Raw genomic sequence first — 22,240 nt, 5'->3', positions numbered from 1 at the left:
ATAAACAAGTCATTATGTTTTCATAATAAATTTTGGTTATATGTATACGAGATGAGCAATGGAATGGAATGAAAAAAAATATTTTAGTAGAATAATAAAATATAAAAAAGAATTTAGTATTTTGGTAAAACAATAAAATTTATAATAAATGAAGATTATAATTGAAAACGTGACCTTAAGAAAATGAATAAATGTTACTCAAAATAAAACATTTTTTTGCTATAAATGAATTCATTATTATAAAAGAAAATAAAATAAAATTTGTGAATTTAGAAATATATTTGTATACGTGTTAACATAATATATTTTTAAATGATATATTTTCTCACTTCTCTATTCTACCACTACTAACAAATTTAAAATTCATTTATATTTTGAAATATACATTTCAAAACACAAAATAAAAAAAAATATTTTGTATTATATAATTTAAAATATATTTTTCAATAAATGTATATTGTATAAAAAAATGAAAACGGGAAAGGATACGAATGGTGTAGATAGAAGAAGAGAAAAATGATTGATTTAAGAAGAATAAAAAAGACCAAATACTGTCATTTTTGTTTACTGCAATAAAACCGTACGATAAAGTAGAGTTAAAAACGAAAAGTATGGTTTGTCTTTGGGTTCGTTTAATAGAAAGTCCAAAAGAAAGTGGGCCCCTGGTGCTCAGTTGGGAGGTTCTCAGCCTTTGCAGTTTTGAGAAGGAAAAGGGTAGCATTAGTTTAGGATTGGATTGGGAAGGAAAGCAGAGGCAGAGGTTGGGGAGGTGGAAAAAAAGAAACAAAAGAATAGAAAAAGGTGAGGAAGAAATCGAGGAAAAGGAAAAAGGAAAAGGAAGACGAAAAGGGAAGATAGTAGTTTAGGAGGATTAGGAAGAAGGAATGAGTGCAACAGTGACTCTAACTCTGAACCTATGCCCTAGTTCCTCCATCGTCACCGCCTCTCATCTCTCTCCGCATTGCTATTCCTTCAAGAGCATACCAAACCCTAATATCAATGCCTTCTTCAGCTTCTCCCTCTCTCTCTCTCTGTTTCATCACGGACGCGTCGGTACCTGCAAGAAGCTCGTACCCAAACCATCTCCCTCAAGGCGGACGGTATCTCTCTCTCGCCCCATCTTTCACAATTTTATCTATGCAACCTCGCTATCTTATCTCTTCAAAACTTGTTGCTTTTGCATTTTATTGGAAATCCATAACACAAAGCTAATATTATATCACGCATTAGTTCGATTGATTGATAATTCATTGTATCATCGAGTGCCCGCCTTGTAAAATACACACACTTGTGAAGTGTAGTCTAGTTTTATTTTCATGTACCGGAATAGTTTGTGGTGATTAGGTTAGTATTACTGTTATTTCCTCCTTTGTTCTGCTCATGTCATCTTCATCTTGTATCGTTGCCATTCCTTGTGGCTTGTGGGCAGTTGTTGTTCACTAATTTTTACTACCAGGGACTCTGTTTTTATGTACTCGTATAGTGGCTTTATGGACATATGAATAGAGATCCAGATACAAACAGCCCAAGTTATGAATTGGAGAAGGGGTTGGCCTTATTTGGTTCCGATGAAGATCTAGCAACACAAATTCCAACTCAGGTCCAATCAGTTGTTGAAGGATCTGGGTCAATTCGTGTATCAGAGTTCAAACCTGTTCCTGATGTTGATTATCTGCAGGTTTGTAACCATTTTTATGCAGAGCTTATACGGACTCTGAATTAATAATTGTAAAAGGTCAGTGTCAATTTGATCACCTGTTTGTGCAAGGACTTTAACCTAATTATCTTATTTTTTGTCGATACATCATTGAAAAGCTAGAGCTTATCGGTAATGGTTGCAATTGTAAAGCTGCTTTAATAATTTTGTAATACATTATTCGATGATAGTATAAAGATGCTTTTACAAAGTGGATTTTTTTCCTCAAGAATATCTAAATGTCTTAACGAGGTTTATTTACGTAACGCCACTTACTACTTGAATATTATTGGCTCTGTCTTTACTGTTGACATTTCATTTTAACGCAGCTGACAAATGTTCGTAATCTTAAATTATGGCAACCTCAGTTGTCTGCCTGACATTAAGTTGTACATTATTTTGAACTGAGATTTGTTTTGGAACAGGAGTTATTGGCCATTCAACAACAAGGACCTAGAGCTATTGGCTTTTTTGGAACACGGAACATGGGATTCATGCACCAGGAACTAATTGAGATTCTTAGCTATGCTATGGTTATAACTGTAAGATGCTTTTATTTTATTCGAGAATATCTTATGTTTAGGACACAATTTTATTCAATACTAGTTATGATTTTTTGTTAAAAAATGCTCGTGTCTCAATTTCATATCCCTCTGTTTCTAGAAAAATCATATATATACATCTGGAGCATCTGGGACTAATGCTGCTGTTATCCGAGGTGCTTTAAGGGCAGAGAAACCAGAGTTGCTTACAGTTATATTACCACAAAGTTTAAGCAAACAGCCTCCCGAGAGTCAGGAGCTATTGTCCAAAGTAAGATTTAGTTTGAAGTTTTTATACACCTTTCAAAGGTTAGAATATAAGTGTTATACACCTTTCAAAGAAACAAGCTACTTTTTTTGCTTTGCATATTTTTAATTGTGATAGATTTTTCGCTGAACATTTGTCCGCTCTGTCTATCTGATGTCTATTTACCTTGTTGTAAAAGGGATTCTTTATGCATATCTGTTTTTCTTTCATGCCATACTCAGAATTAATTTTCCGTCTGAGAGCTAGCTATTTTCTGCTACTTATAGCAAGTGGCATCCTTTTGGTTGTGCCAAGGTATACCCTCTCCACTGAGGGACCAATGATATACTTAGTACAAATAAGAGTTTGTGCTTTGGGTTTTACAATCATACCACCGCATTTTAATACATGACATCATGTGAAGTCATTATCTTTTCCACGATAGTTAGTCTCTGTTTTCTCCTTTTCCTCCTGTTATACCTAAGGCCATGTTCTTTCAGAAAGTACAGAACCTCTTGGCGACCTTCTATACTGCAGGTTCAAACCGATATTGTCATTTGTTTTTGTGCTGACAAATTGTGTATCATCAGATGTGTTATAACTAATATTGTTTCCTTATGTCCTCGTGTTTGTTTTATAAATATTTATATATGCATATTCCCTGAAAAGCATTCCTGACTAACTTAGCTTCAATTATTTTACCATGCCTGCTGATATCAATTTTGGTATTTTTTCTAATATTGCAAAATACTTGTCCATTTTCAAAGCAAAACTCATGTATTGAAATAAATATATTTTTTTGCTGGTGGTGGTGTTCAATATTTTAAATCAAGATGGATTATGGAACATGTCAAGTGACAGACTCTTTACTTTTGTTATAGGAGATTTGTTTGAAGAAAAAGGCTTATTTGTGGGATATGTCTTGTGCAGTTGGATTTTTGGGATCAAACATCATTTTCAAATTTTGTTTTTTAAGTATCCAAAATAGAAAATGCCACTTTTGTGTCTATTAGAATATTCTCAGGTTTTCTGTTGTGACTGAGCGGATTGGTCCAGTTTTTTGATTACTAATTATTGCAATGATTTTGTTGAATATGCAAGGTGAAAAATGTCATAGAAAAGCCCCACAATGATCATCTACCTCTAATAGAAGCCAGCAGGTTTGTATTAGCTTTATTCTGTCTTACGTTTTTGGGTGATAGGTGCGAAGACTTTGTACTCACAAACCTCTCATAGACTAACATACAAGCCTAACGATGACACCTTGGTAGTTTTTTTTTATGGGTTTGAGTTTAAAGTTTGTGCAAACATCTTTAATATTTATTTTACTGGAAAAAAACCTAAAGAATAAATCATCTAATTTGGAAATTGCATGTTGAAATGGGCTCTACATTGTAAATTGGTTTTAGTGCTGATTTTGGAATTTCTAATGTAACAATTCCCTGTTTACAAAGAATTTAACCCTTGTAAAGTAACCAAATATGTAATGTGAGAAAGTAGAAGTTTATGTTGTTGATTTGAAGCAAGGAATGAAACTCAAATTCTCAATTCTTAACAGATCCACGGTGAAAACAAGATTTCCTTTTTGTTTAATACAAATCTTAACTTCAGAACAGTCGAATCTATTTAGAAACAATCCATAGCAATGTTATTTCAAAACCTTTTCTTTTTTATCAGAATGTAGAATTTGTCGCTTTTGGAGCGAATTTAAGCAAGTTTATCAACAACCACTAGAGAAATAAAATAAAATAAAACAGAGGTAAACTAATTTATGCACTTGAACTTTTGAGTGTATCGTCTAATTTTCTCGTAACACCTGTTATTTTTTAGGTACATTTTTTGTATGTTAAAAATTAGTACATATATCAATTTCAAGGTTCTCCGTAGGTAGCTAATCCAAATTAGGCCTTGGTCAAGCCGTAGTGCAAGTACAGTTTTTTTAAGGCTAATGTGAATTCGATGAATAAGCTGTTTAGTATTGATTGCCAATATGGCCAACAATAATTGTTGTTTTAATTTTTTTTTTCTCAGAAAGATCTTTATTATTGCAGTAAAATTGGTGCATTATTCTACCTTTCATTTTTTCACACGCAGGTTATGCAATATGGATATCATTTCACACGTGCAGCAAGTGATTTGTTTTGCTTTCCATGATAGTAGGTTGCTCATGGAAACTTGTCAAGAAGCAAAAAATTTGCGGAAGATTGTGACGCTTTTCTACCTCGATTGACATTTTTATCCATGTCTATACATTATTCTCCGCACAGGAGTGGGCTGGGAGAGAGTAGTGCTTATTTTTGGTTTGTAATTATTGTCATAACAACCAATGATATTGCCTTAAATTGCTTCTTTATATTCACCTTTAAAGGTGTTTTAATTGGGAATGGATCCTCTCCCGTTTTTTCCGAAACGAGAGGATCAAATCTGAAAATTTAGAACATGGGCTTCTAATAATAAATATGATGTTGATACGAGGTTTCTTTTCTATACTTTAAAAAATATATTTTAATATTCTTTCTGACAAAACAGCTCTTGTATGTGCATTGTGGTGAACCTTCTCGATGACGAGTAAGCAATCTGAAAACCATTGTCATCCCTCGTGAGTTGAGATTCTATTTCTGTCTCTTCCGGCGGATAGCTTAAGAAATTATCTTCAACCTTGCTTTGATGACCTACAAAGTAGATGTTGGAGTAGAACCAATCATAGATGGCTACTCTAGGCAAATGGAACCGCTAGTATCTGTTTGGGATTTCGTTGTCAGAAATGACTTTCTGATTTGACTGGTTACGGATTTTCTGTTAGAATGAATTGCAGTGAATTGACCAAAGCCGGAGTCTTCCTCGGAATCTACAAGCATGTTTTGTTACCAAGTTTGATAGGAACACTTGAGAGTTGTTTCTCGTTTTCGTGAAGTTAGCTCTTGGTCGAAAAGTCAAGTCGGTGAGTAAATTATCTTCATTGTTGCTCTCGGTCTCCGGTTTCCCAGGACTGTCAGTTGCTAATAGGAGACACTCTCATTTTGTAGGAGATGAATGAGATGTGGAAATCGTTGAGCTATCTTTTAGATGACCATGACACAACTGGAGAAAGACATATCTTGACATGCTAGAAAATGTAATTATTTTATTACTTAATAGATAATAATAATTTAAAAAAATTCAATTAAAAATTCTTGAATTTATAAGATGTGAAACTTAATTTAACTCGAAGCTTAATTCAGAAGTTTCTCATTTAGCCTGATCATACTTACGAAGTTTTTCTGACAAGCGTGGGCTCATGTAAGAGTCATAAATATACAAATAACAATTATAAAGTAAAGAGGAAATGTTTGACTGAAAGATAGATTGGAATAACTTTCCGAGTGCGGATGAGGAGGTGGAAAGCGAGAAAATAACATGGCTTTTTGATTTTACAATTTGAAGGTCTTTTTTATTTTTTAATTATATAATTTGAAATTTATTTTTTATTTTATATAATTTTTCTTTAATTTTCAGATTATTTTTTTAAACTCTGAACTGATTAATTAATTTTTTTTAAATAATTTCCGAATTGTATAATTTTATATAATTTAAAAATAAAAAATGATTTCATATTTTATAATTTAGAAATTCTTTTAGATTTTACAATCAAAAAGTATTTTAAATTTGAGGATATATAATTTTAAAAAAAAGTAGAAGTGAGAATTTCAATATTCAGATATACAGAAGAATTTGCCTACAGAGAGTTATAAAATACAATTTTTATTTATAATATAAATACATAAAACATTCGTGAGAGGTGCAATGGCGCAGGCAACCAAGGAACCTTGCAAGAAAGAGGCCTGTGACATTCAAGCTTGCCTCTCCAAGAACAACTTTCTTCCACAAAAGTATGCTCTTTTATCCAATTATCTCTCTGCATGTCTCACTTTTCTCTTTTTGTTTGATTCTCAAAGGTCGAAACCATTAGGTTTCTTATTTTTACCGATGCGGAACAGTGTAACAAAAATGCAATCTGTCTATCCCTTTTTGCTGTGATGGTTTCATAAATTTTTCTTACAGTTTTCCAAACAAAGCGTCGATTGAAGCGTAGATGTAAACTAGGAAAACATTTGAATCATGGTCTCGCAATAACCACAAGTTGCAATCAGCATCCTCAGTTAATACTGATTGTTTTGTACCAAAGCTTGTTGAAGAAGAAAAACGAATTAAAGATAAAATGACATTATTTCTTTGTTTCATTTTGCTAGTATTGTGATTGCAAGTTTTCTCTCTCGTTTACTAGTCTGGTGTAGTAAATGATTGCTGCTAAAACTACCAATTGGTTAGCTGTGCGAAGTATTGTTTAGACCCCTTACAAATGAAACATTATGTGTCTATATTTAGGTTGTTCCAACAATAGGATCTAATACATTGGATTACTAATTTAAGATTTGAGGTTATATCTTAGTTAGTAGACGAGAGGGAAGTTTCAACAATAGATGCCAACTTTGAAATGATTTCCTTATGTTTCTTGATTATAATTTTTTATGTATTCGGCTAATCGTTTCAGTTGCTGAGGGTGGTTTTCCCTATTTGTCTCAAGTAAGACAAACTGCTTAGGTCTTGCATGTCAATTTTTTGTGCTTAATACATGTAACCAGTATCAATGGCAGTCCAATTTTATTTATGGAGTTGTATGGACTGTGCTCGCTGCAGTAACAAGTAACAATATTAACTTGCTACATATAATATCCTTCATTAATGAGCTCTAAATGGTTGACCTGAGCACTTGCACCAAGGAGAAATACCAGATTTTGGAAGACTAGGTTCAGTCATTTAGGCCTTGTTCACTTGAGTGGATTTGAGGGAGAGTAATTGAGGGGATTTGAGAAGATTTGAAAATAAATTTTTTTGTTGATTATTTGAGTGAATTTAGAGGTAAATGAGATTGGATTTGGAAGTAAATTTTTTTAATTTGTCATGTCAATCAAATCCTACACTAATTCTCACAAACTTTACTTTCAAATTCATTCTCACTTACCTCCAAATTGACTCGAATAAACAACAAAAAAAATTATTTTCAAATCCTCTCAAATCCCCTCAATTACTCTCCCTCAAATCCACTCAAGTGAACAAGGCCTTAGGAAAATGTATGCTAGAGTTGACCTGAGCTCTAAATTGTTGACCTGAGCACTTACACCAAAGAGAAATACCAGATTTCTATCTAGATTAAAAGACTAGGTTCAGTCATTTAGGAGAATTTACGCTAGAGTTTGTAGCTGGAAGCTTGCAGTGCTAGCATTCTAATGGTGTTTTATTAGAGATTGATAGGAAGTTGAGAATGTATGTAAGGAGGAGGAGAGGTTAGTTAACTGTTAGTTAACAGTTAGAGGGAGTTAGTTGCCTAACTGTGTTAACAGTTAGGAAGAGCGGGAATATACTTTTGTATAAATTGTTGAGATGGGGAGAGGAGAGGGACTTTTGGGCAATTGAGTGTATAAACAGACTGTTAGTCTTGTTGGGGGAGATTAGGCTCTCAGATTACTTGATTCTTGTATTCTTTCTTGGAGATCAATAAAGTCAGAGGTTATACAGAACTTGTGATCTGTTGCGTGTGTTAGTTGGGTGAGAGATAAGGTTTCTTTATCAGAAACCTATCAATTTGGTCCGACCTGCCGGATACAAATTTTGTGGACGCTGAGGTGAAGTGATGGAGACGACGACGGGGGCAAGATTAGAAGCGATTGAGATAACGGTGGAGGGAATGAAGGCGGAGTCGACGGCGGCACGTCGCGATTTACAACAAATTATGAAAATGCTGGAAAGACAGGGAAATCACGCGGAGAGTAATTCGGAGGATAGCTCCGTGAATGATAACCGACACAGAGGGAATGAGGAGGCCCGAGGCGGTGGAAGCGGCGAAAGAAGTGGAACGCAAAAGCCTTGGAGGAAAAGGGTGGAGTTACCTACCTTTGACGGGGACGAGCCACTCAGTTGGCTCAATCGGGCAGAAAGGTTTTTCGATATACAAAGAGTGACGGACGATGAAGAAAAGGTGGAGGTCGCCTACGTAAGCATGGAGGGCAGCGCGGCGTACTGGTTCACTTTCTGGAAAGCGAAGGCGAGTAACCGAACGTGGAATGGGTTGAAAGAAGCCATGATTAATCGTTTCGGTGGTGGATTCAGGGGGACCGTATTCGAGCGACTGGCTACTCTGCGTCAGGAAGGAACAGTCGAGGAATTCGTGCGTCAGTTTGAAGTCTTGATAGGGCAGACAACGGGGATTCCAGAGGAACAGGTGATGGGTTACTTCTTAGCCGGGTTACGGGAGGACGTGAAGGGTCAGGTGCGGATCCAGAACCCATCGGCGTTGATGGAGGCGATGAGGATTGCGCGCGACGTAGAGGATGCGATGATGAAAGCGCAGGGAAGCCAAGCTAGTGGATCCAAGATGAACCCATTAGGTGCGCGATCAATGGGTATAGTGACGCGATCGGAATCGGCGAAAACAGCGACGAACCCGTTTGGAAGAACCGAGGGTGGAGGACCGACAAGGAGAGAGGGAGCGGCAGTTAACATCGCAGCGAGGGGAAGCTCGACGATTGGGGGCGAAGGTCGAGGCCGAATGGTTCGAAACTTACCCTACCCCGAGTTTCTTAAGAGAAAGGAGGAGGGGCGTTGCTTCCGATGTGGCGGGCCGTTTGCACCAGGCCATCGATGCGCCGAGAGGAGCCTACGGGTGTTATTGCTGGCAGAGGACGAAGACGAAGGGGAAGAGGAAGAGGTAAACGGCGACCAGGAGGAAAAAGTGATGGAGCTGTCTGCGTGCTCGGCAGAGGGGTGGACCAACCCGGGAACCTTGAAGTTGACGGGGAAAATTGGTGAACGGAGGGTGGTTGTGCTCATAGACAGCGGAGCGAGCCACAATTATATCAGTAAGAGAACCACGGAGGATCTGGGCTTGCCGGTGATTGATACGGTACCATATCCAGTGAGTTTGGGTGACGGATGTCGACGGATCACCCAAGGACGATGTGAAGGGGTGATTATCCGACTAGAGGGGGTGGATGTGGAGGAAGAGTTCCATGTTTTTGAGTTGGGGGGTGTTGACGTTATTCTGGGGGTTGCATGGTTGGCTAAATTGGGAGAAGTTCGGACGAATTGGGGTAGCATGACAATGGAATATATGGTGGGGAATAAACCGATCACGATCAAGGGTGATCCAGCCCTATCGCGCCAGCTGGTGAAAGCCAGATCTTTGTGGAAGATGGGAGATAACGCTGAGTCAGGAGCATTGGTGTGGGGTCTAAGTGCAATAGAGACAGCTGAAAGCTATGAGTGGGGAACAGATGTGACAGGCCAGCAGCAGGCTGAACTGGAAAAGCTGCTGCAAACCCACTATCGCTTATTCCAAGATGTGCATGGGCTGCCTCCAACACGTCACATACAGCACCGAATCAAATTGAAAATGGGTGTAGACCCTATAAATGTGAGGCCATACCGCTATCCTCACATTCTGAAAGGGGAGATCGAAAAACAGGTGGATGATATGTTGAAGGCCGGGATCATACGCCACAGTACGAGTCCGTTTTCCAGCCCGGTCATCCTCGTGAAGAAGAAGGATGGGAGTTGGCGCTTTTGTGTGGATTACAGAGCTCTGAACAAGGCCACTGTATCGGACAGATTTCCTATTCCGGTGATAGAGGAACTGCTGGACGAATTAAGAGGGGCCAAGTACTTCTCAAAGATCGATTTGAAATCTGGGTACCACCAGATCAGGATGGAGGAAGAGGATGTAGCCAAGACCGCTTTCCGCACCCACCTGGGACATTTCGAGTTTCTCGTGATGCCGTTCGGACTTACGAATGCGCCGGCCACTTTTCAGAGTACAATGAACCAGCTGTTACAACCGTATCTTAGGAAATGGGTGCTGGTGTTTTTCGACGATATTCTCGTCTATAGTCCAAACTGGATGGATCATTTAAAGCAGCTGGGTATGGTGATGCAGCTGCTGGAACGAAATGGGTGGGTGGCCAACCGGAAAAAGTGTGATTTTGGAAGAAGGAAGATATGTTACTTGGGCCATCAAATTTCCGAACAAGGGGTGGAAATGGACGGTGATAAAATTAGAGCGGTGGTTGAATGGGAAGAACCCAGAAACTTAAAAGCGTTGAGAGGGTTCTTGGGGCTCACCGATTACTATCGGAGGTTCGTATAGGGCTATGGTAAAATAGCAAAACCATTGACAGAGTTACTCAAAAAAGGAAGATTCACGTGGAATGAGCAGGCGAAGCAAGCTATGGATGCTTTAAAGGCAGCTATCACGTCGGGGCCCGTTTTGGGGTTACCTGATTTCAACCAGGAGTTCCATATTGAATGTGATGCCTCAGGAGGAGGAATAGGAGCAGTGCTGACCCAAAACCAGAGGCCCATCGCCTTCTACAGTAAGGCCTTGTCGGAGAACACCTTAAGTAAATCGATCTACGAGAAGGAGTTAATGGCTTTGGTGTTAGCCATCCAACACTGGAGACCGTACTTGGTGGGAAGAAAATTCACGGTGCACACAGACCAGCGTAGCTTGAAATATTTGTTGGAGCAGAGAATAACTACCCAGAATCAACAAAACTGGTTAGCGAAGTTGATGGGTTATGAATTTGAGATTCTGTATAAGAAGGGTAGTATGAACCAGGCTGCCAACGCTCTTTCGAGGAAGTATGAAGGAGAACGGGAAGAAAGGGAATTGCAAGCTATCTCTAAGCCATTTTGGCCAGACTTCCAAGAGATCTTGAAGGAGGTAGAGGAGGATTCTGAGCTACAGAAGGTGATTGTTGGTCTGACACGTGATCCCAACTCGCATGGGGCGTACACTTTAGAGAACGGAAGATTGCATTATAAAGGCCGACTGGTAATATCTGCAAACTCAACTTGGATCCCTAAGTTACTTGAGGAATTTCATGTGACAAAGACTGGGGGGCATTCGGGAGTCTACAGAACTTATAGAAGGATAGCCCAATCCTTGTATTGGGTGGGTATGAAGAAGGAGATTACAGAATTTGTGGCGAGTTGTGCAGTGTGCCAGCAGCACAAATACGTAACAGCATCACCCCAAGGCTTGTTACAGCCTTTACCAATTCCTCAGGCAGTGTGGGAGGAAATTAGCTTAGACTTCATCGTGAGACTACCTAAGTCACAAGGATATGATGCTATTATTGTGGTGGTTGACCGGCTGAGTAAATATGCTCATTTTTTGGCATTAAAGCATCCGTATTCTGCAAAGACAGTAGCTGATGTATTTTCTAAGGAGGTAATAAGGTTGCATGGGATCCCAGTGTCGGTGGTGAGTGACAGAGATCCTTTATTCTTGAGCATTTTTTGGAGGGAGCTGTTTAAAATGCAAGGGACTAAGCTCAAAATGAGCACATCTTACCATCCGGAAACGGATGGGCAAACGGAGGTTGTGAACCGCATAGTGGAAGGGTACCTGCGGTGTTTTTGTTCTGAACAGCCCAAGAGTTGGTATCCAATGTTACCCTGGGCAGAATTTTGGTACAACACAAGCTACCAAGGGGCAGCAAGATGCACGCCATTTGAGACCGTATATGGAAGACCCCCTCCCTCTTTCAGTCGGTTTATCCCAGGAGAAACACAGGTTGAAGCTGTAGCACAAGATCTCATGACGCGAGATGAGGCCCTGAAGCAGTTGAAATATCATTTAAGCCGTGCCCAGGATTTGATGACACACCAAGCTAATAAAAAGAGAAGAGAAGTGGATATAAAGGTGGGGAATTGGGTATATCTGAAAATAAGGCCCCATAGACAGTCTTCCATGCCGGTGCGACTACATCCAAAGTTGTCAGCTAGATATTTTGGGCCATTCAAAGTATTACAACAGGTTGGCAATGTGGCTTTCAGGCTGGAGCTTCCCGAGGCAGCGCGAATTCACTCGGTGTTCCATGCTTCTCAATTAAAAAAAGCGGTGGGAGATCAAATAGTGGAAAAAGGTTTACCCGAGGAGTTGCAGGCAGCAGGACCTGCTTTTTGGCCAACAAAGGTCCTGGAGCGCAGACAAATACAGCAGGGAGATGAGGTGTGTCAACAGGTGCTGGTAGAGTGGCAGACCGGGGGTGTAGAAGGGGCGACATGGGAAGATTTAGCAACAATAAAGGACCAATTTCCAGAGTTCAACCTTGAGGACAAGGTTGAAAATGGAGGGGAGGGTAATGATAGGAAGTTGAGAGTGTATGTAAGGAGGAGGAGAGGTTAGTTAACTGTTAGTTAACAGTTAGAGGGAGTTAGTTGCCTAACTGTGTTAACAGTTAGGAAGAGCGGGAATATACTTTTGTATAAATCGTTGAGATGGGGAGAGGAGAGGGACTTTTGGGCAATTGAGTGTATAAACAGACTGTTAGTCTTGTTGGGGGAGATTAGGCTCTCAGATTACTTGATTCTTGTATTCTTTCTTGGAGATCAATAAAGTCAGAGGTTATACAGAACTTGTGATCTGTTGCGTGTGTTAGTTGGGTGAGAGATAAGGTTTCTTTATCAGAAACCTATCAGAGATTGTCACCTTTCAATTAGTAGTTAGTTGGGCATCCCCCTGCAACCTCATAAAATACCTCGTCTAATACTAGTAGAAAGATCTTTGAATGAATATTCTTCTCCATCTGCTTTGGAGTTTGTCTCTTTATGTGCGACATGCCTCTGAAAAGCAGTGTCCACATCCCTTGCTCCTTGAGCAAGACTCTCATCTTGATTCTCCATAAGTTTAAACTGTTTTTCTCATTAAACTTCTTAATCTTGGATGTGATACCCATCTTCTTGCAAGAACTTGTCACAAATGCAAAATGAGATCAAAAACCGGCTCTAACACCATTCTCTTGTGCACCTAGTGTGTAAAAAAGTTTATACGATTTTTGTTGAGGGGGTTGAATTGATTTTGAAACTTTTTTTAAAAGAATATATTTCTTTAAGTTCTTTCCAAAAGACAAAGTTTGATAATTCATTTGATAGAAGAATTGAAAAACAATACCAAGGAAGAGATAAAGCAAGGGAAAGATCACTCAACAAATTTATACTAGTTCAGACCCAACCAATTCTACATTCAGTTCTCAACTTTTTCTCCCTTCAAAAACTGGTTCCACTATTAAATAAATGTTGGTTCGAAACAAAACAACAATTACAAACACAAGACAACAATACCACAAATCTCACTTAAAAAGGATTTTCAGTTTCTATCTACTCTTGATCATCCAGGAGGATATATGCTTTATCAACTCTTGTTACAAATACCACAAAACAATATTGATACAAATCAACAACCGTAGGATTGAAAATAATTTACCAAATCACAAGAAAAGCACACAAGGAATTAAGAATTCAACACAACCTTTGAATCTTGAAAGCACTTAAAAAAATTGTGTAAAACAACTTTGCTAATCTCAATGTATTCCGCTCTATATGATTGCAAAAGTTATGAAGCTTTAAAAACACTGATTAAAAACTGGTGCTATCGCATTTAATTGATTAAATCAAGTTGTTAATCGATTATCTTAACTGAACTTTGGAAAATAGTTACAACGTCTTTCTGGAATGATTGATTATAGATCATGTTAATTGATTGACTGAGAGTAAACTGGAATGAAGCTGAACGGAGAATGTAGTACAAAGAAACTTCATGAACTGAGAATAGTGATGAATTGGAATAATGCACCGATTCAAACCACCAAAAACTGAAGCGGAAGCAATTGCATGGTGGAACAAGAACTAAATCAATGAGAGCTTTTAAGAATGTGGATCAGTGAAAAAATGCTCTGGATACCATCTTAAATAATTTGAATAGAGGAGAGAGAGAAAGAGTGAACGATGAACTAAACGATTTTTATTTCTATTCACTCACTTTGAATCATATGTACAATATGTATTTATAGATGCAGTCTTCAGTTAAATGCCAACAGAAACTGATAGTTGTACATAATAGAAAGAAAAAGGTGTTTTACAATAATAACTGTTAGATATATTATATTATTAGATATTTTAGATAGATACCTTATCTTTATATTTTATCTTTAGTTAGTTTGTTATTATTCTTCTTTTGTATTTTGGGTTTAGTCCATATTTTTTCTATTATAAATAGAGTATTCTATGTATATATTCAACACAAAGGAGATTAATTTCATACATAGTTTTCACTGTATTCAACAATAACAAACACACATTTACACAATACAAAGATAACAAGTCAACTATAGTATATTAGGAAAAGAGAGAAAAAGATCTTTGGCAGACATCAACTAATTAATAATAGCTTTACATTGTTAAAATACTTAGACATGGCCCGCATTTCCTTTTTGCAAAATTAAAGTTGACACAATTTTGCTCAAGTTGATGTAAGATATATTATATCTTTTATCTTTTAGTTAGTTTGCTATTATTTCTCATTTGTATTTCGGGCTTAGCCCATATTTCTTCTATTATAAATAGAGAACCCTATGTGTGTATTTAACACAAGGGAGATTAATCCAAATATAGTTTTTCACTATATTCAACATGGTATCAGAGCAGGTTGTTTGAGTCTCTTCCATCTATGTCTTTGTTGCCGCGGTGGCGGCGCAGGCCACCGGCGGCCTTAAAAATTTCATCTTTTCTTAAATACCTCAATGAGCTGGTTTCTATCTAGTCTCTAAACCCTAGTTGCTGTCCACAATTGTCTGGTGTCGTTTGCCGTTGTTCGTGCCGTTTACCGCTGTCCGGCGCCGTTTGCCGCTGTCCGGCGCCGTTTGCCGCTGTTCAGGCGCCGTTTGCCGCTGTCTTGGCGCCGTTTGCCGTTGTCCAAGCGTCGTATGCTTCCAACCACTGTAGGCCCTCATCACCTCGTCAGTTAGTGATGGCAGTCCCTGTAGTTTTGTCGCTTCCAGCCACTACAGGCCCCATCAGTCAGTGATGGCAATTTAGTCCCTGCAGTTTTATAGCCGTCAACTTAATATTTTGTTTCAGCATTGTAGCTTAATATTTTGTTTTGTTTTAGTGGTCCAGCAACTGTGATATTTCACATTTCCGCCCTTCACACTAAGGGGGAGTACGTTTCCAAGACACTTCAAGTCACATAAATATGGGTGTAGTCCGTGCAATTTTGTAGATTTCAGCTACTACTGTTGATCCCGTCACCTATCCATCATTGATGAGGATTTAGTATAGTCCCTGCAATTTTGTAGCTCTTAGCTTTCAGCTACGACTGTTGATCCCGTCACTCATCCATCATTGATTGGAATCAGTCCTTGCAGTTTGTCATTGTCCACTGCTCTCCTTCATCCACTTTTGAAGTTGAAGTTTCACAAGCTGCTGTTAGTCCATCTATGTTTGCCTCACACTCTTGAAGACAAATCATCTAGTTCAACACTGAGTTCATCTATTCCAAGCTTAGTTCATACAATTTGTATGCTCCAGCTTGAGGGGGAGTGTTAGATATATTATATCTTTTATCTTTTAGTTAGTTTGTTATTATTTCTCATTTGTATTTTGGGCTTAGCCCATATTTCTTCTATTATAAATAGAGAACCCTATGTGTGTATTTAACATAAGGGAGATTAATCCAAATATAGTTTTTCACTGTATTCAAAAGTTGACATGGAAGAAGTTGTGTATTTGTCAAAATTTCCATCAATGAACACATTCAAACAAGTGCGGAAGTATTGAATCTGAAGTGGTGTATACGATGATCTCACCTGAGATGAGATACTCACACAAACATAATGGCAAATTCACATTAAAAGAGATCGAGTAACATAAGGGCAACAATGGGTTTCTTCAATTGATGTGCATCCATTCTCTTTGGGGATATAACAAATTTAGATAGATAAAGCTCCTTTGTATATAGCTTTGTCTCAGCTTCTATTCAGTAATCAAACACATGTCCATTAGAGTTTTGTTTTCTCTTATGGCAATTTAAGACACAGAGCTTGAACAGTTGGACATTAAGTTGACCTTTCTATGTGGCCATTTAGATGGAGAGACTCTGATGCGTCAGTTGAAAGGTTTTAGAGCTGAGGGTAAAGTTTATGTGTGTAAATTGGAGAGATCATTGTATAGACTAAAACAATATTTGCATCTATCATAAGAAGGTGGAGAATGGTGAATGAGTTTTGTTTACCTATTGTTGTATGTAGGTGACATGTTGATTACATCTCGAGATAGGATTGATATCAAAATATTGAAGTCACTCCTTGGTGCTGATTTGAAATGAAGGATATGAGTGTAGAAGAGGTGATTTTGGAGATGTTGATCAAGAAAGATTGAGTTTAGATGTAGTTCTTTCTATTCCAAAGGATGTACATCAAAAAAGTGTTGAGACATTTTGGGATATGTTCAATATATTAAAAACTATGTATGAGACTAATCTCTATTGTATTGAATATGCATGTAGGGTACTATATTTATAATAAAAGAAATATGAGTTAAGTCCAAAATACAAATAAGGAATAATAACAAACTAACTACAGATAAAAGATAAAGAAAGATAAGATATGTGTCTAAGATATCTAATAATCTAATATATTTAACACTTTCCCTCAAGTTGGTGCATAAATATTGTATGGACCAAGCTTGTTAAAAATATAATCAATTCTCAATCCCTGTAAAGACTTAGTGAAAATATTTGCTTTTGCACTCGAGTGATATCAAATTGTTAATGATTTGCGAAGACGACATACCAACCCAGAATACTCCTCCTGACCAACAAACTCGGGAGGTTGCTCCATATAAATCTTTTCTTGCGAATCATCGTTAAGGAACACATTGTTGACATGTAGTTGATAAAGAGGCCATTGTTGAACACCATGACTATAAATAAACTAGTAGAAGTAATCTTTGTCATTGGAGAAAAAGAATATATTGACGGGTCAGATGCACCAGTGATAGAAGAAATGTCAAAAGAGACAGCAGAAGAAGTCATGGACGAATAAGAGAGAAAAATCATAAAAATCCAAGATTCTCCAAGCACGAATCCTAAAAGAGGATAAAGAGTAAAACAAAGATTTGTTACCAGTAATGTGATATGTGACTCATGAGTCAAGTTGCTGAAAATAATAGAGTCGTCAATAATATCGGATGAAAGAGGATCCCCATTAGGTATTCTAAGGGTGGAGTAGTCTGAACAACAACAACAAATCTAGGAGGAAGACCGTGAAATGCATAACACCTGTCAATCTTGTAGCCTTGTCCATCATCACAAAACCAATTTATAAGATAAGTTTTGATCCCTCTTATATAATGTAAATTGACATTATCTCTAGTTCATTTGAGATTTTAAAAAGTTGTCCATAGGTTTTTTGTTGTGACCATTAAATCCATTGAGTATTTTTCAATAGTTGTCCAAGGCAACATAACATGGAGGTTTAGAAGCCAATTGGACAACCCTTCCCTAAATGCTGCTACTGGAGGAGCATATCTTGACTTTTATGTCTGGCATCTTTTTCATGTGCTAGTTGGCGTGTGGGGTCTAAGCATTGCCATTCAAGTCTTTGTTTGCATCGTTCTTTGGCTCACCAAGTTCATTCCTTGTTTGGATTTGACAAATTTAGGTTGTGGGTTACACATTGTACCAGATGTTTGGTCTCATATGATTTTGTGGGTATTTAGGTCATTCTTTTTAGATTTGTGATTTTTTAATAATCTAGTTGGCATGTGGGGTCTATGCACTGAACTAGTGTTGTCTTCATTCCTCTCCTCATGGAAAACTTGCAAGCCTCTTAATTTTCTATTATTTCTTATTCCCACAATGCTTTATGTCTCTCTTGGTCCCTCTGGGTCGACATTATTGGGTATTGAGTTTTGGTGCGTCACATAACTTAAATAGTAATGTCTCTTTGTTTTTTAACTTGTCATCACCCAAAAGTGTGCATTAATCTCTCTTTGTTTTTTCACTTGTCATCACCCAAAAGTGTGCATTCAACACTATTATTAAATTATGTTTTATTGTTTCCTAATCAATTTAATCTCTATAAGCAAGTTGAGCTGATCATTAAATTATGCCATAACCTTCAGTTATGTTTCAGTTAAGGGGACCTCTAATGGAGTTTATTTGTTCCAAGCTTAGTACATTCATTTTGTATCCTCTAGCTTGAGAGGAGTGGTGGAATAATTATTAAGTCTATTTATGATTAGTGAAGTCGGAAGGACTAAAGTAGGAAGTAGTATGTGGATTATCTCTATTTATTGTACCTAGCTGTCTAGGTCAGTCTGTTGACCTTCCATCTCCCTACTCTGTCAACTTTTTATCAATATAAATAGTAGAACATGAGAAGGGTCCTATAAGCCCTCTCAAATTATATTTTTCTGTTTTCAATCTCAAGTGTTTCTTCTTGATACAAAATTGGATTGTGGGATGGGTTATTGGAGTTGGGTTTGAATAGCATGGTCTATACTAAGTACTATGTTGAGTAAGTATTTGAATCCACTATATGTAAGTCGATGAGTCTCCTCATTTGTTTAATCCTCGTTTGGATATCTAAATTTGAAATAGTTCAGTGGCATCTTATCTCCAGTTAGAGTGTGAAACATGATGGCATGGAAAGTCATGCTGGAGCTTCCTTTACTCGTGTTCTCAGTCAAGCCTCACATCCTTTTGATGTTTGGGTTCTCAGTTATATTCCTTCTCTCTCAGGAATTAAGGATTATGTTACCTTAGCGATTTTTCTCATTGAGTTGTTCGTAATTTCCAAACAGGTGTTCAGTAATCAAAATCAAAATCAGTAAGGTTATTTGTAATTTGCAAAGTGACAATGCCAAAGAATTTTTTTTTTCCTGTTTTTATGACCTTACTTGGATTCATACATCAATCTGGTTGCTTTTGCAACTCAACAGAATAGTTTAAACAAAAGAAAACATTGACATATTGTGGACAACAGTCACATACTACGTTGTTGATTGCTAATGAACCTTCAAAATTTTGGGGCAATGTTGTACTTACCATTGGATATTTGATAAATTGGATGTCATTCTTTGTTCTCAATAACTAGATTCTTCATTCCATATTATATCCTGAGGATCCCTTTTTGCAACGTTCCTCTATTAGTCCTCCTGACTTTGGTTATATTATTCATGCCAAGTGTTTCTTCATGAGTCATAGGTGATGAGAACATTGGAAGATCACATCAACATAGGACACTCATGTAGAAAATGGTTATCACTATTAATCACTCACTACTAGGGAATTTTCGTCTCCATAAATGTTACCTTATTTGAAGATACAAATTTTTTTTATGACCTCTTGTTCCTTTAATTGATCCAAAATCTTTCTCTTAGGTGTTCCCTTCTCCTCTTCTTGACTTTGTTGTCTCTACTCTTTTTGCCCCAAAGAGACAAGATTCGTTTATACCCGCCCCTTGGTGAATGATGATTTATGCTTAAAGTGTGAGTAACGATCACCCCATGATCTTGCTATTGACCCAAGTGATTTAGACATTTAGACGCGCCTCAAGTTTCTTCTCGTGCTCTTACATTCCTTACCGTATTATAATTTACTCTCCTTTTATTGTTTGTCCCTTCCTATTGTACCTTTAGCTTTGCCTTGTTTACTTTGCTTTTCCTATTTCATCCAGTGGCACCAAACAATGGTTGAAGAGAGACAAATCTGAGATGAAAAATACGTGAGAATTAAACTCTACGAGCATCTAGCTAACATGTTATCTTGAGATCTTACATTATTTTTTGGTAAGTCATGTCATGTAGGATGTAAGGTCTTAAAATCTCATTCAATTTTTATTTGAATGATAGATCTCACTTTGAAATCTTAAGTAACTTTATGTAGGTTCCACAATAAATTAATTTTGTTTTAAGAGAGAATATAAAATATGATTTTATTATTATTATTATTATTATTATTATTATTATTATTATTATTATTATTATTATTATTGAGATCTTAAGAAATCTTGCAGAAAAATTTGTTGTTCGGGATGAAGATCTTATTTCTTCCTTTATTGTTAAAGTCCTTGTAAGTAATAGATGTTATGATTAAGATTCACTGTTAAATGTGTTCTAAGTGGAGGTAAGATTTTTTTTTCATATAAATATGTGTGAAACAAACATAATTAGAGGTCAGATTATAAAGGAGGCAACATCACTGGTTTACCTCCCTCGCATGAATAATCCCTAAACAGTGCCATTTTTGCACCCGATTGACAACTTATTCAAATTGATGTTTTACTCAGATCAAAGCATCTTAATGTGAGAAGCAACGGTTTTTAACTTTTGAGGGAACATCGATTTAGAGTTTCCAGTATGAAAAAAAAACACCGCCTATTAGTATCATAAGGGACTTGCGTTTCTAACTAAACTTCTGATAAAATTAACGAAAGCCATATAAGCTAACGTCTTACGCTGCCAATAAACCAAGCAGGGCTACTCTGCCGGAGGTTTGTTATATTTGTATTGCAAAAAGTCTTACGAAAAGGTTGAGTTTCTCCCTCTCCTTCGTCAAATATCCTCCCGCGAGGTTCGGGAATTGGTTCGGACATTATCTTCTGTGATATCTTCTCCCGCAAGCCATGGAGTCAGTTTCGGGCAGCTTCTTCCGCAAGTATTTTTTTTGGGTTGGATCATTCATTTTCAGCATTTATAGATAGAGCACTTGTTTCACTTCAAAGACACACCAAAAATTATTTTCTCTCATCCTCTCATTTTCTTATTCTCTTTTTTTTTTCTAAGAAAATCTTGGTATTTCATAGGATCTTGGTCTGTTAAAAAAATATACGCTTACATAATTTCGGACGCATGTACAGCAGTTTATTATTACATGTAACTTCTTAAAACCTTAGCATACGTAGTTGGGAAGATCATTGTGTTTTCGTTGCATCTAATTTCATAAACATGGAGTAGTTGGCAGATGTCTCTCTAAAAGGCATTTCATTTTGGCAGGTGCCTTAAAGTCATTGAGCTGCTGGATTCCTGCTGTGCCAAATGCAATTATAATTCAACTCACTGTGCTTCCCTCTCCGGACTTTTGAAGCAAAAGCCTAAGGGATAAGTTTATTTAATGACCAAGTTGCAACTGCATAGATAACGCTACTCAATCCATTAATTGAAGAGTGGTTGAGATGAGTGAAAGAAGAAATATAAATTAAGAAACAAAAATGAAGGGCTACTCATCGATGTACCTCGCTTACTGTTATCTTCTTGCTATGTGTAGATTTTAGATTTATATTTCACATTAAGCAGTAATCAGCAATAAGAGTAAAAACTAATTATTTGTGGTACCACTGTTTTATATTTTTTTTCAACAAGTTGTATAACAATTTAATATCCAAATGGACTCTGTTCCCTTTAGCACGATGCAAATAATCCTTTTTTATTATTTAAGAAACTTTTTAATTTGCATTTATTAAAAAGAAAAATAAGAAAGTGAAATTAATTTCTCTATCAGTTAAAATTAGTGTGTATGTATAATAATAATAATAATTCGTAGAAGTCATTTCTTATTCATTTATACATAATTTGGTTTTAAACTTATTTATAAGTTTGTTTTAATTTGTAAGAAAATCGATTTCATTTTTTTTTTCTACGAGTGAACAAGTTTTCTTTATACATACTACCAAATTATAGTAGATATTATAGTCATATATTTATTATAATATTAGTCATGTCACTATGAAGTGAGAAAATATTTACATAATGAAATGTTGAATTATAAATATTATTGTCACTTTCTAAAACTCCTCATTTTCATTTGTTTTTTTAAATATGGGATAATATATTTCATTTGGTAATAATTGGTCGGTTCTCTTACGTTCTTCTGGAAAA

The 22,240-nt window shown here is 36.9% G+C and overlaps 2 protein-coding genes across 8 annotated transcripts; both read left to right on the top strand.

Annotated features, from left to right (window-relative positions):
- The first annotated feature begins 711 nt into the window (after positions 1-711).
- LOC124822194 (uncharacterized) lies at positions 712-4,972 on the top strand. Its single transcript, XM_047294168.2, has 6 exons — positions 712-1,100; positions 1,484-1,678; positions 2,122-2,238; positions 2,360-2,509; positions 3,587-3,645; positions 4,580-4,972. Exons 1-6 carry the CDS (start codon positions 885-887, stop codon positions 4,713-4,715), a joined length of 873 nt encoding a protein of 290 aa, XP_047150124.1. The 5' UTR covers positions 712-884; the 3' UTR covers positions 4,716-4,972.
- A 1,225-nt stretch (positions 4,973-6,197) lies between these two features.
- LOC148207094 (Cox19 family protein (CHCH motif)) lies at positions 6,198-21,766 on the top strand. 7 transcript variants are annotated; one of them, XR_015783953.1, is made up of 3 exons: positions 6,237-6,354; positions 20,841-21,020; positions 21,359-21,766. XR_015783953.1 is itself a non-coding variant. In XM_088105571.1 (2 exons), the coding sequence occupies exons 1-2, from the start codon at positions 6,269-6,271 to the stop codon at positions 21,465-21,467; spliced, it is 195 nt and encodes a 64-aa protein (XP_087961697.1). In that variant the 5' UTR covers positions 6,198-6,268; the 3' UTR covers positions 21,468-21,766. The 7 variants fall into 7 exon arrangements, 2 of the variants coding, with proteins under 2 accessions (XP_087961697.1, XP_087961696.1); XM_088105571.1 differs by lacking the exon at positions 20,841-21,020 and having other exon boundaries at positions 6,198-6,354; XR_015783956.1 differs by lacking the exons at positions 20,841-21,020; positions 21,359-21,766 and adding an exon at positions 19,745-20,034 and having other exon boundaries at positions 6,223-6,354.
- The last annotated feature ends 474 nt before the right edge of the window (positions 21,767-22,240 follow it).

The sequence above is a fragment of the Vigna umbellata genome, chromosome 1, assembly GCF_029865625.1.
Source record: "Vigna umbellata cultivar VRB3 chromosome 1, Vumbellata_1.0, whole genome shotgun sequence".
Lineage (NCBI taxonomy): Eukaryota > Viridiplantae > Streptophyta > Magnoliopsida > Fabales > Fabaceae > Vigna > Vigna umbellata.
The sequence above is the reverse complement of the archived record's forward strand: the minus strand, read 5'-3'. Positions and strand labels throughout refer to the sequence as shown.

Bases quoted from the DNA above. Each gene is read 5' to 3' on its own strand.
- LOC148207094 (XM_088105570.1), top strand. From the start codon at position 8,157: ATGGAGACGACGACGGGGGCAAGATTAGAAGCGATTGAGATAACGGTG.
- LOC124822194 (XM_047294168.2), top strand. From the start codon at position 885: ATGAGTGCAACAGTGACTCTAACTCTGAACCTATGCCCTAGTTCCTCC. The intron at 2,510-3,586 runs GTAAGATTTAGT...TGAATATGCAAG, and splicing joins GTCAGGAGCTATTGTCCAAA to GTGAAAAATGTCATAGAAAA. The intron at 3,646-4,579 runs GTTTGTATTAGC...TTTCACACGCAG, and splicing joins CCTCTAATAGAAGCCAGCAG to GTTATGCAATATGGATATCA.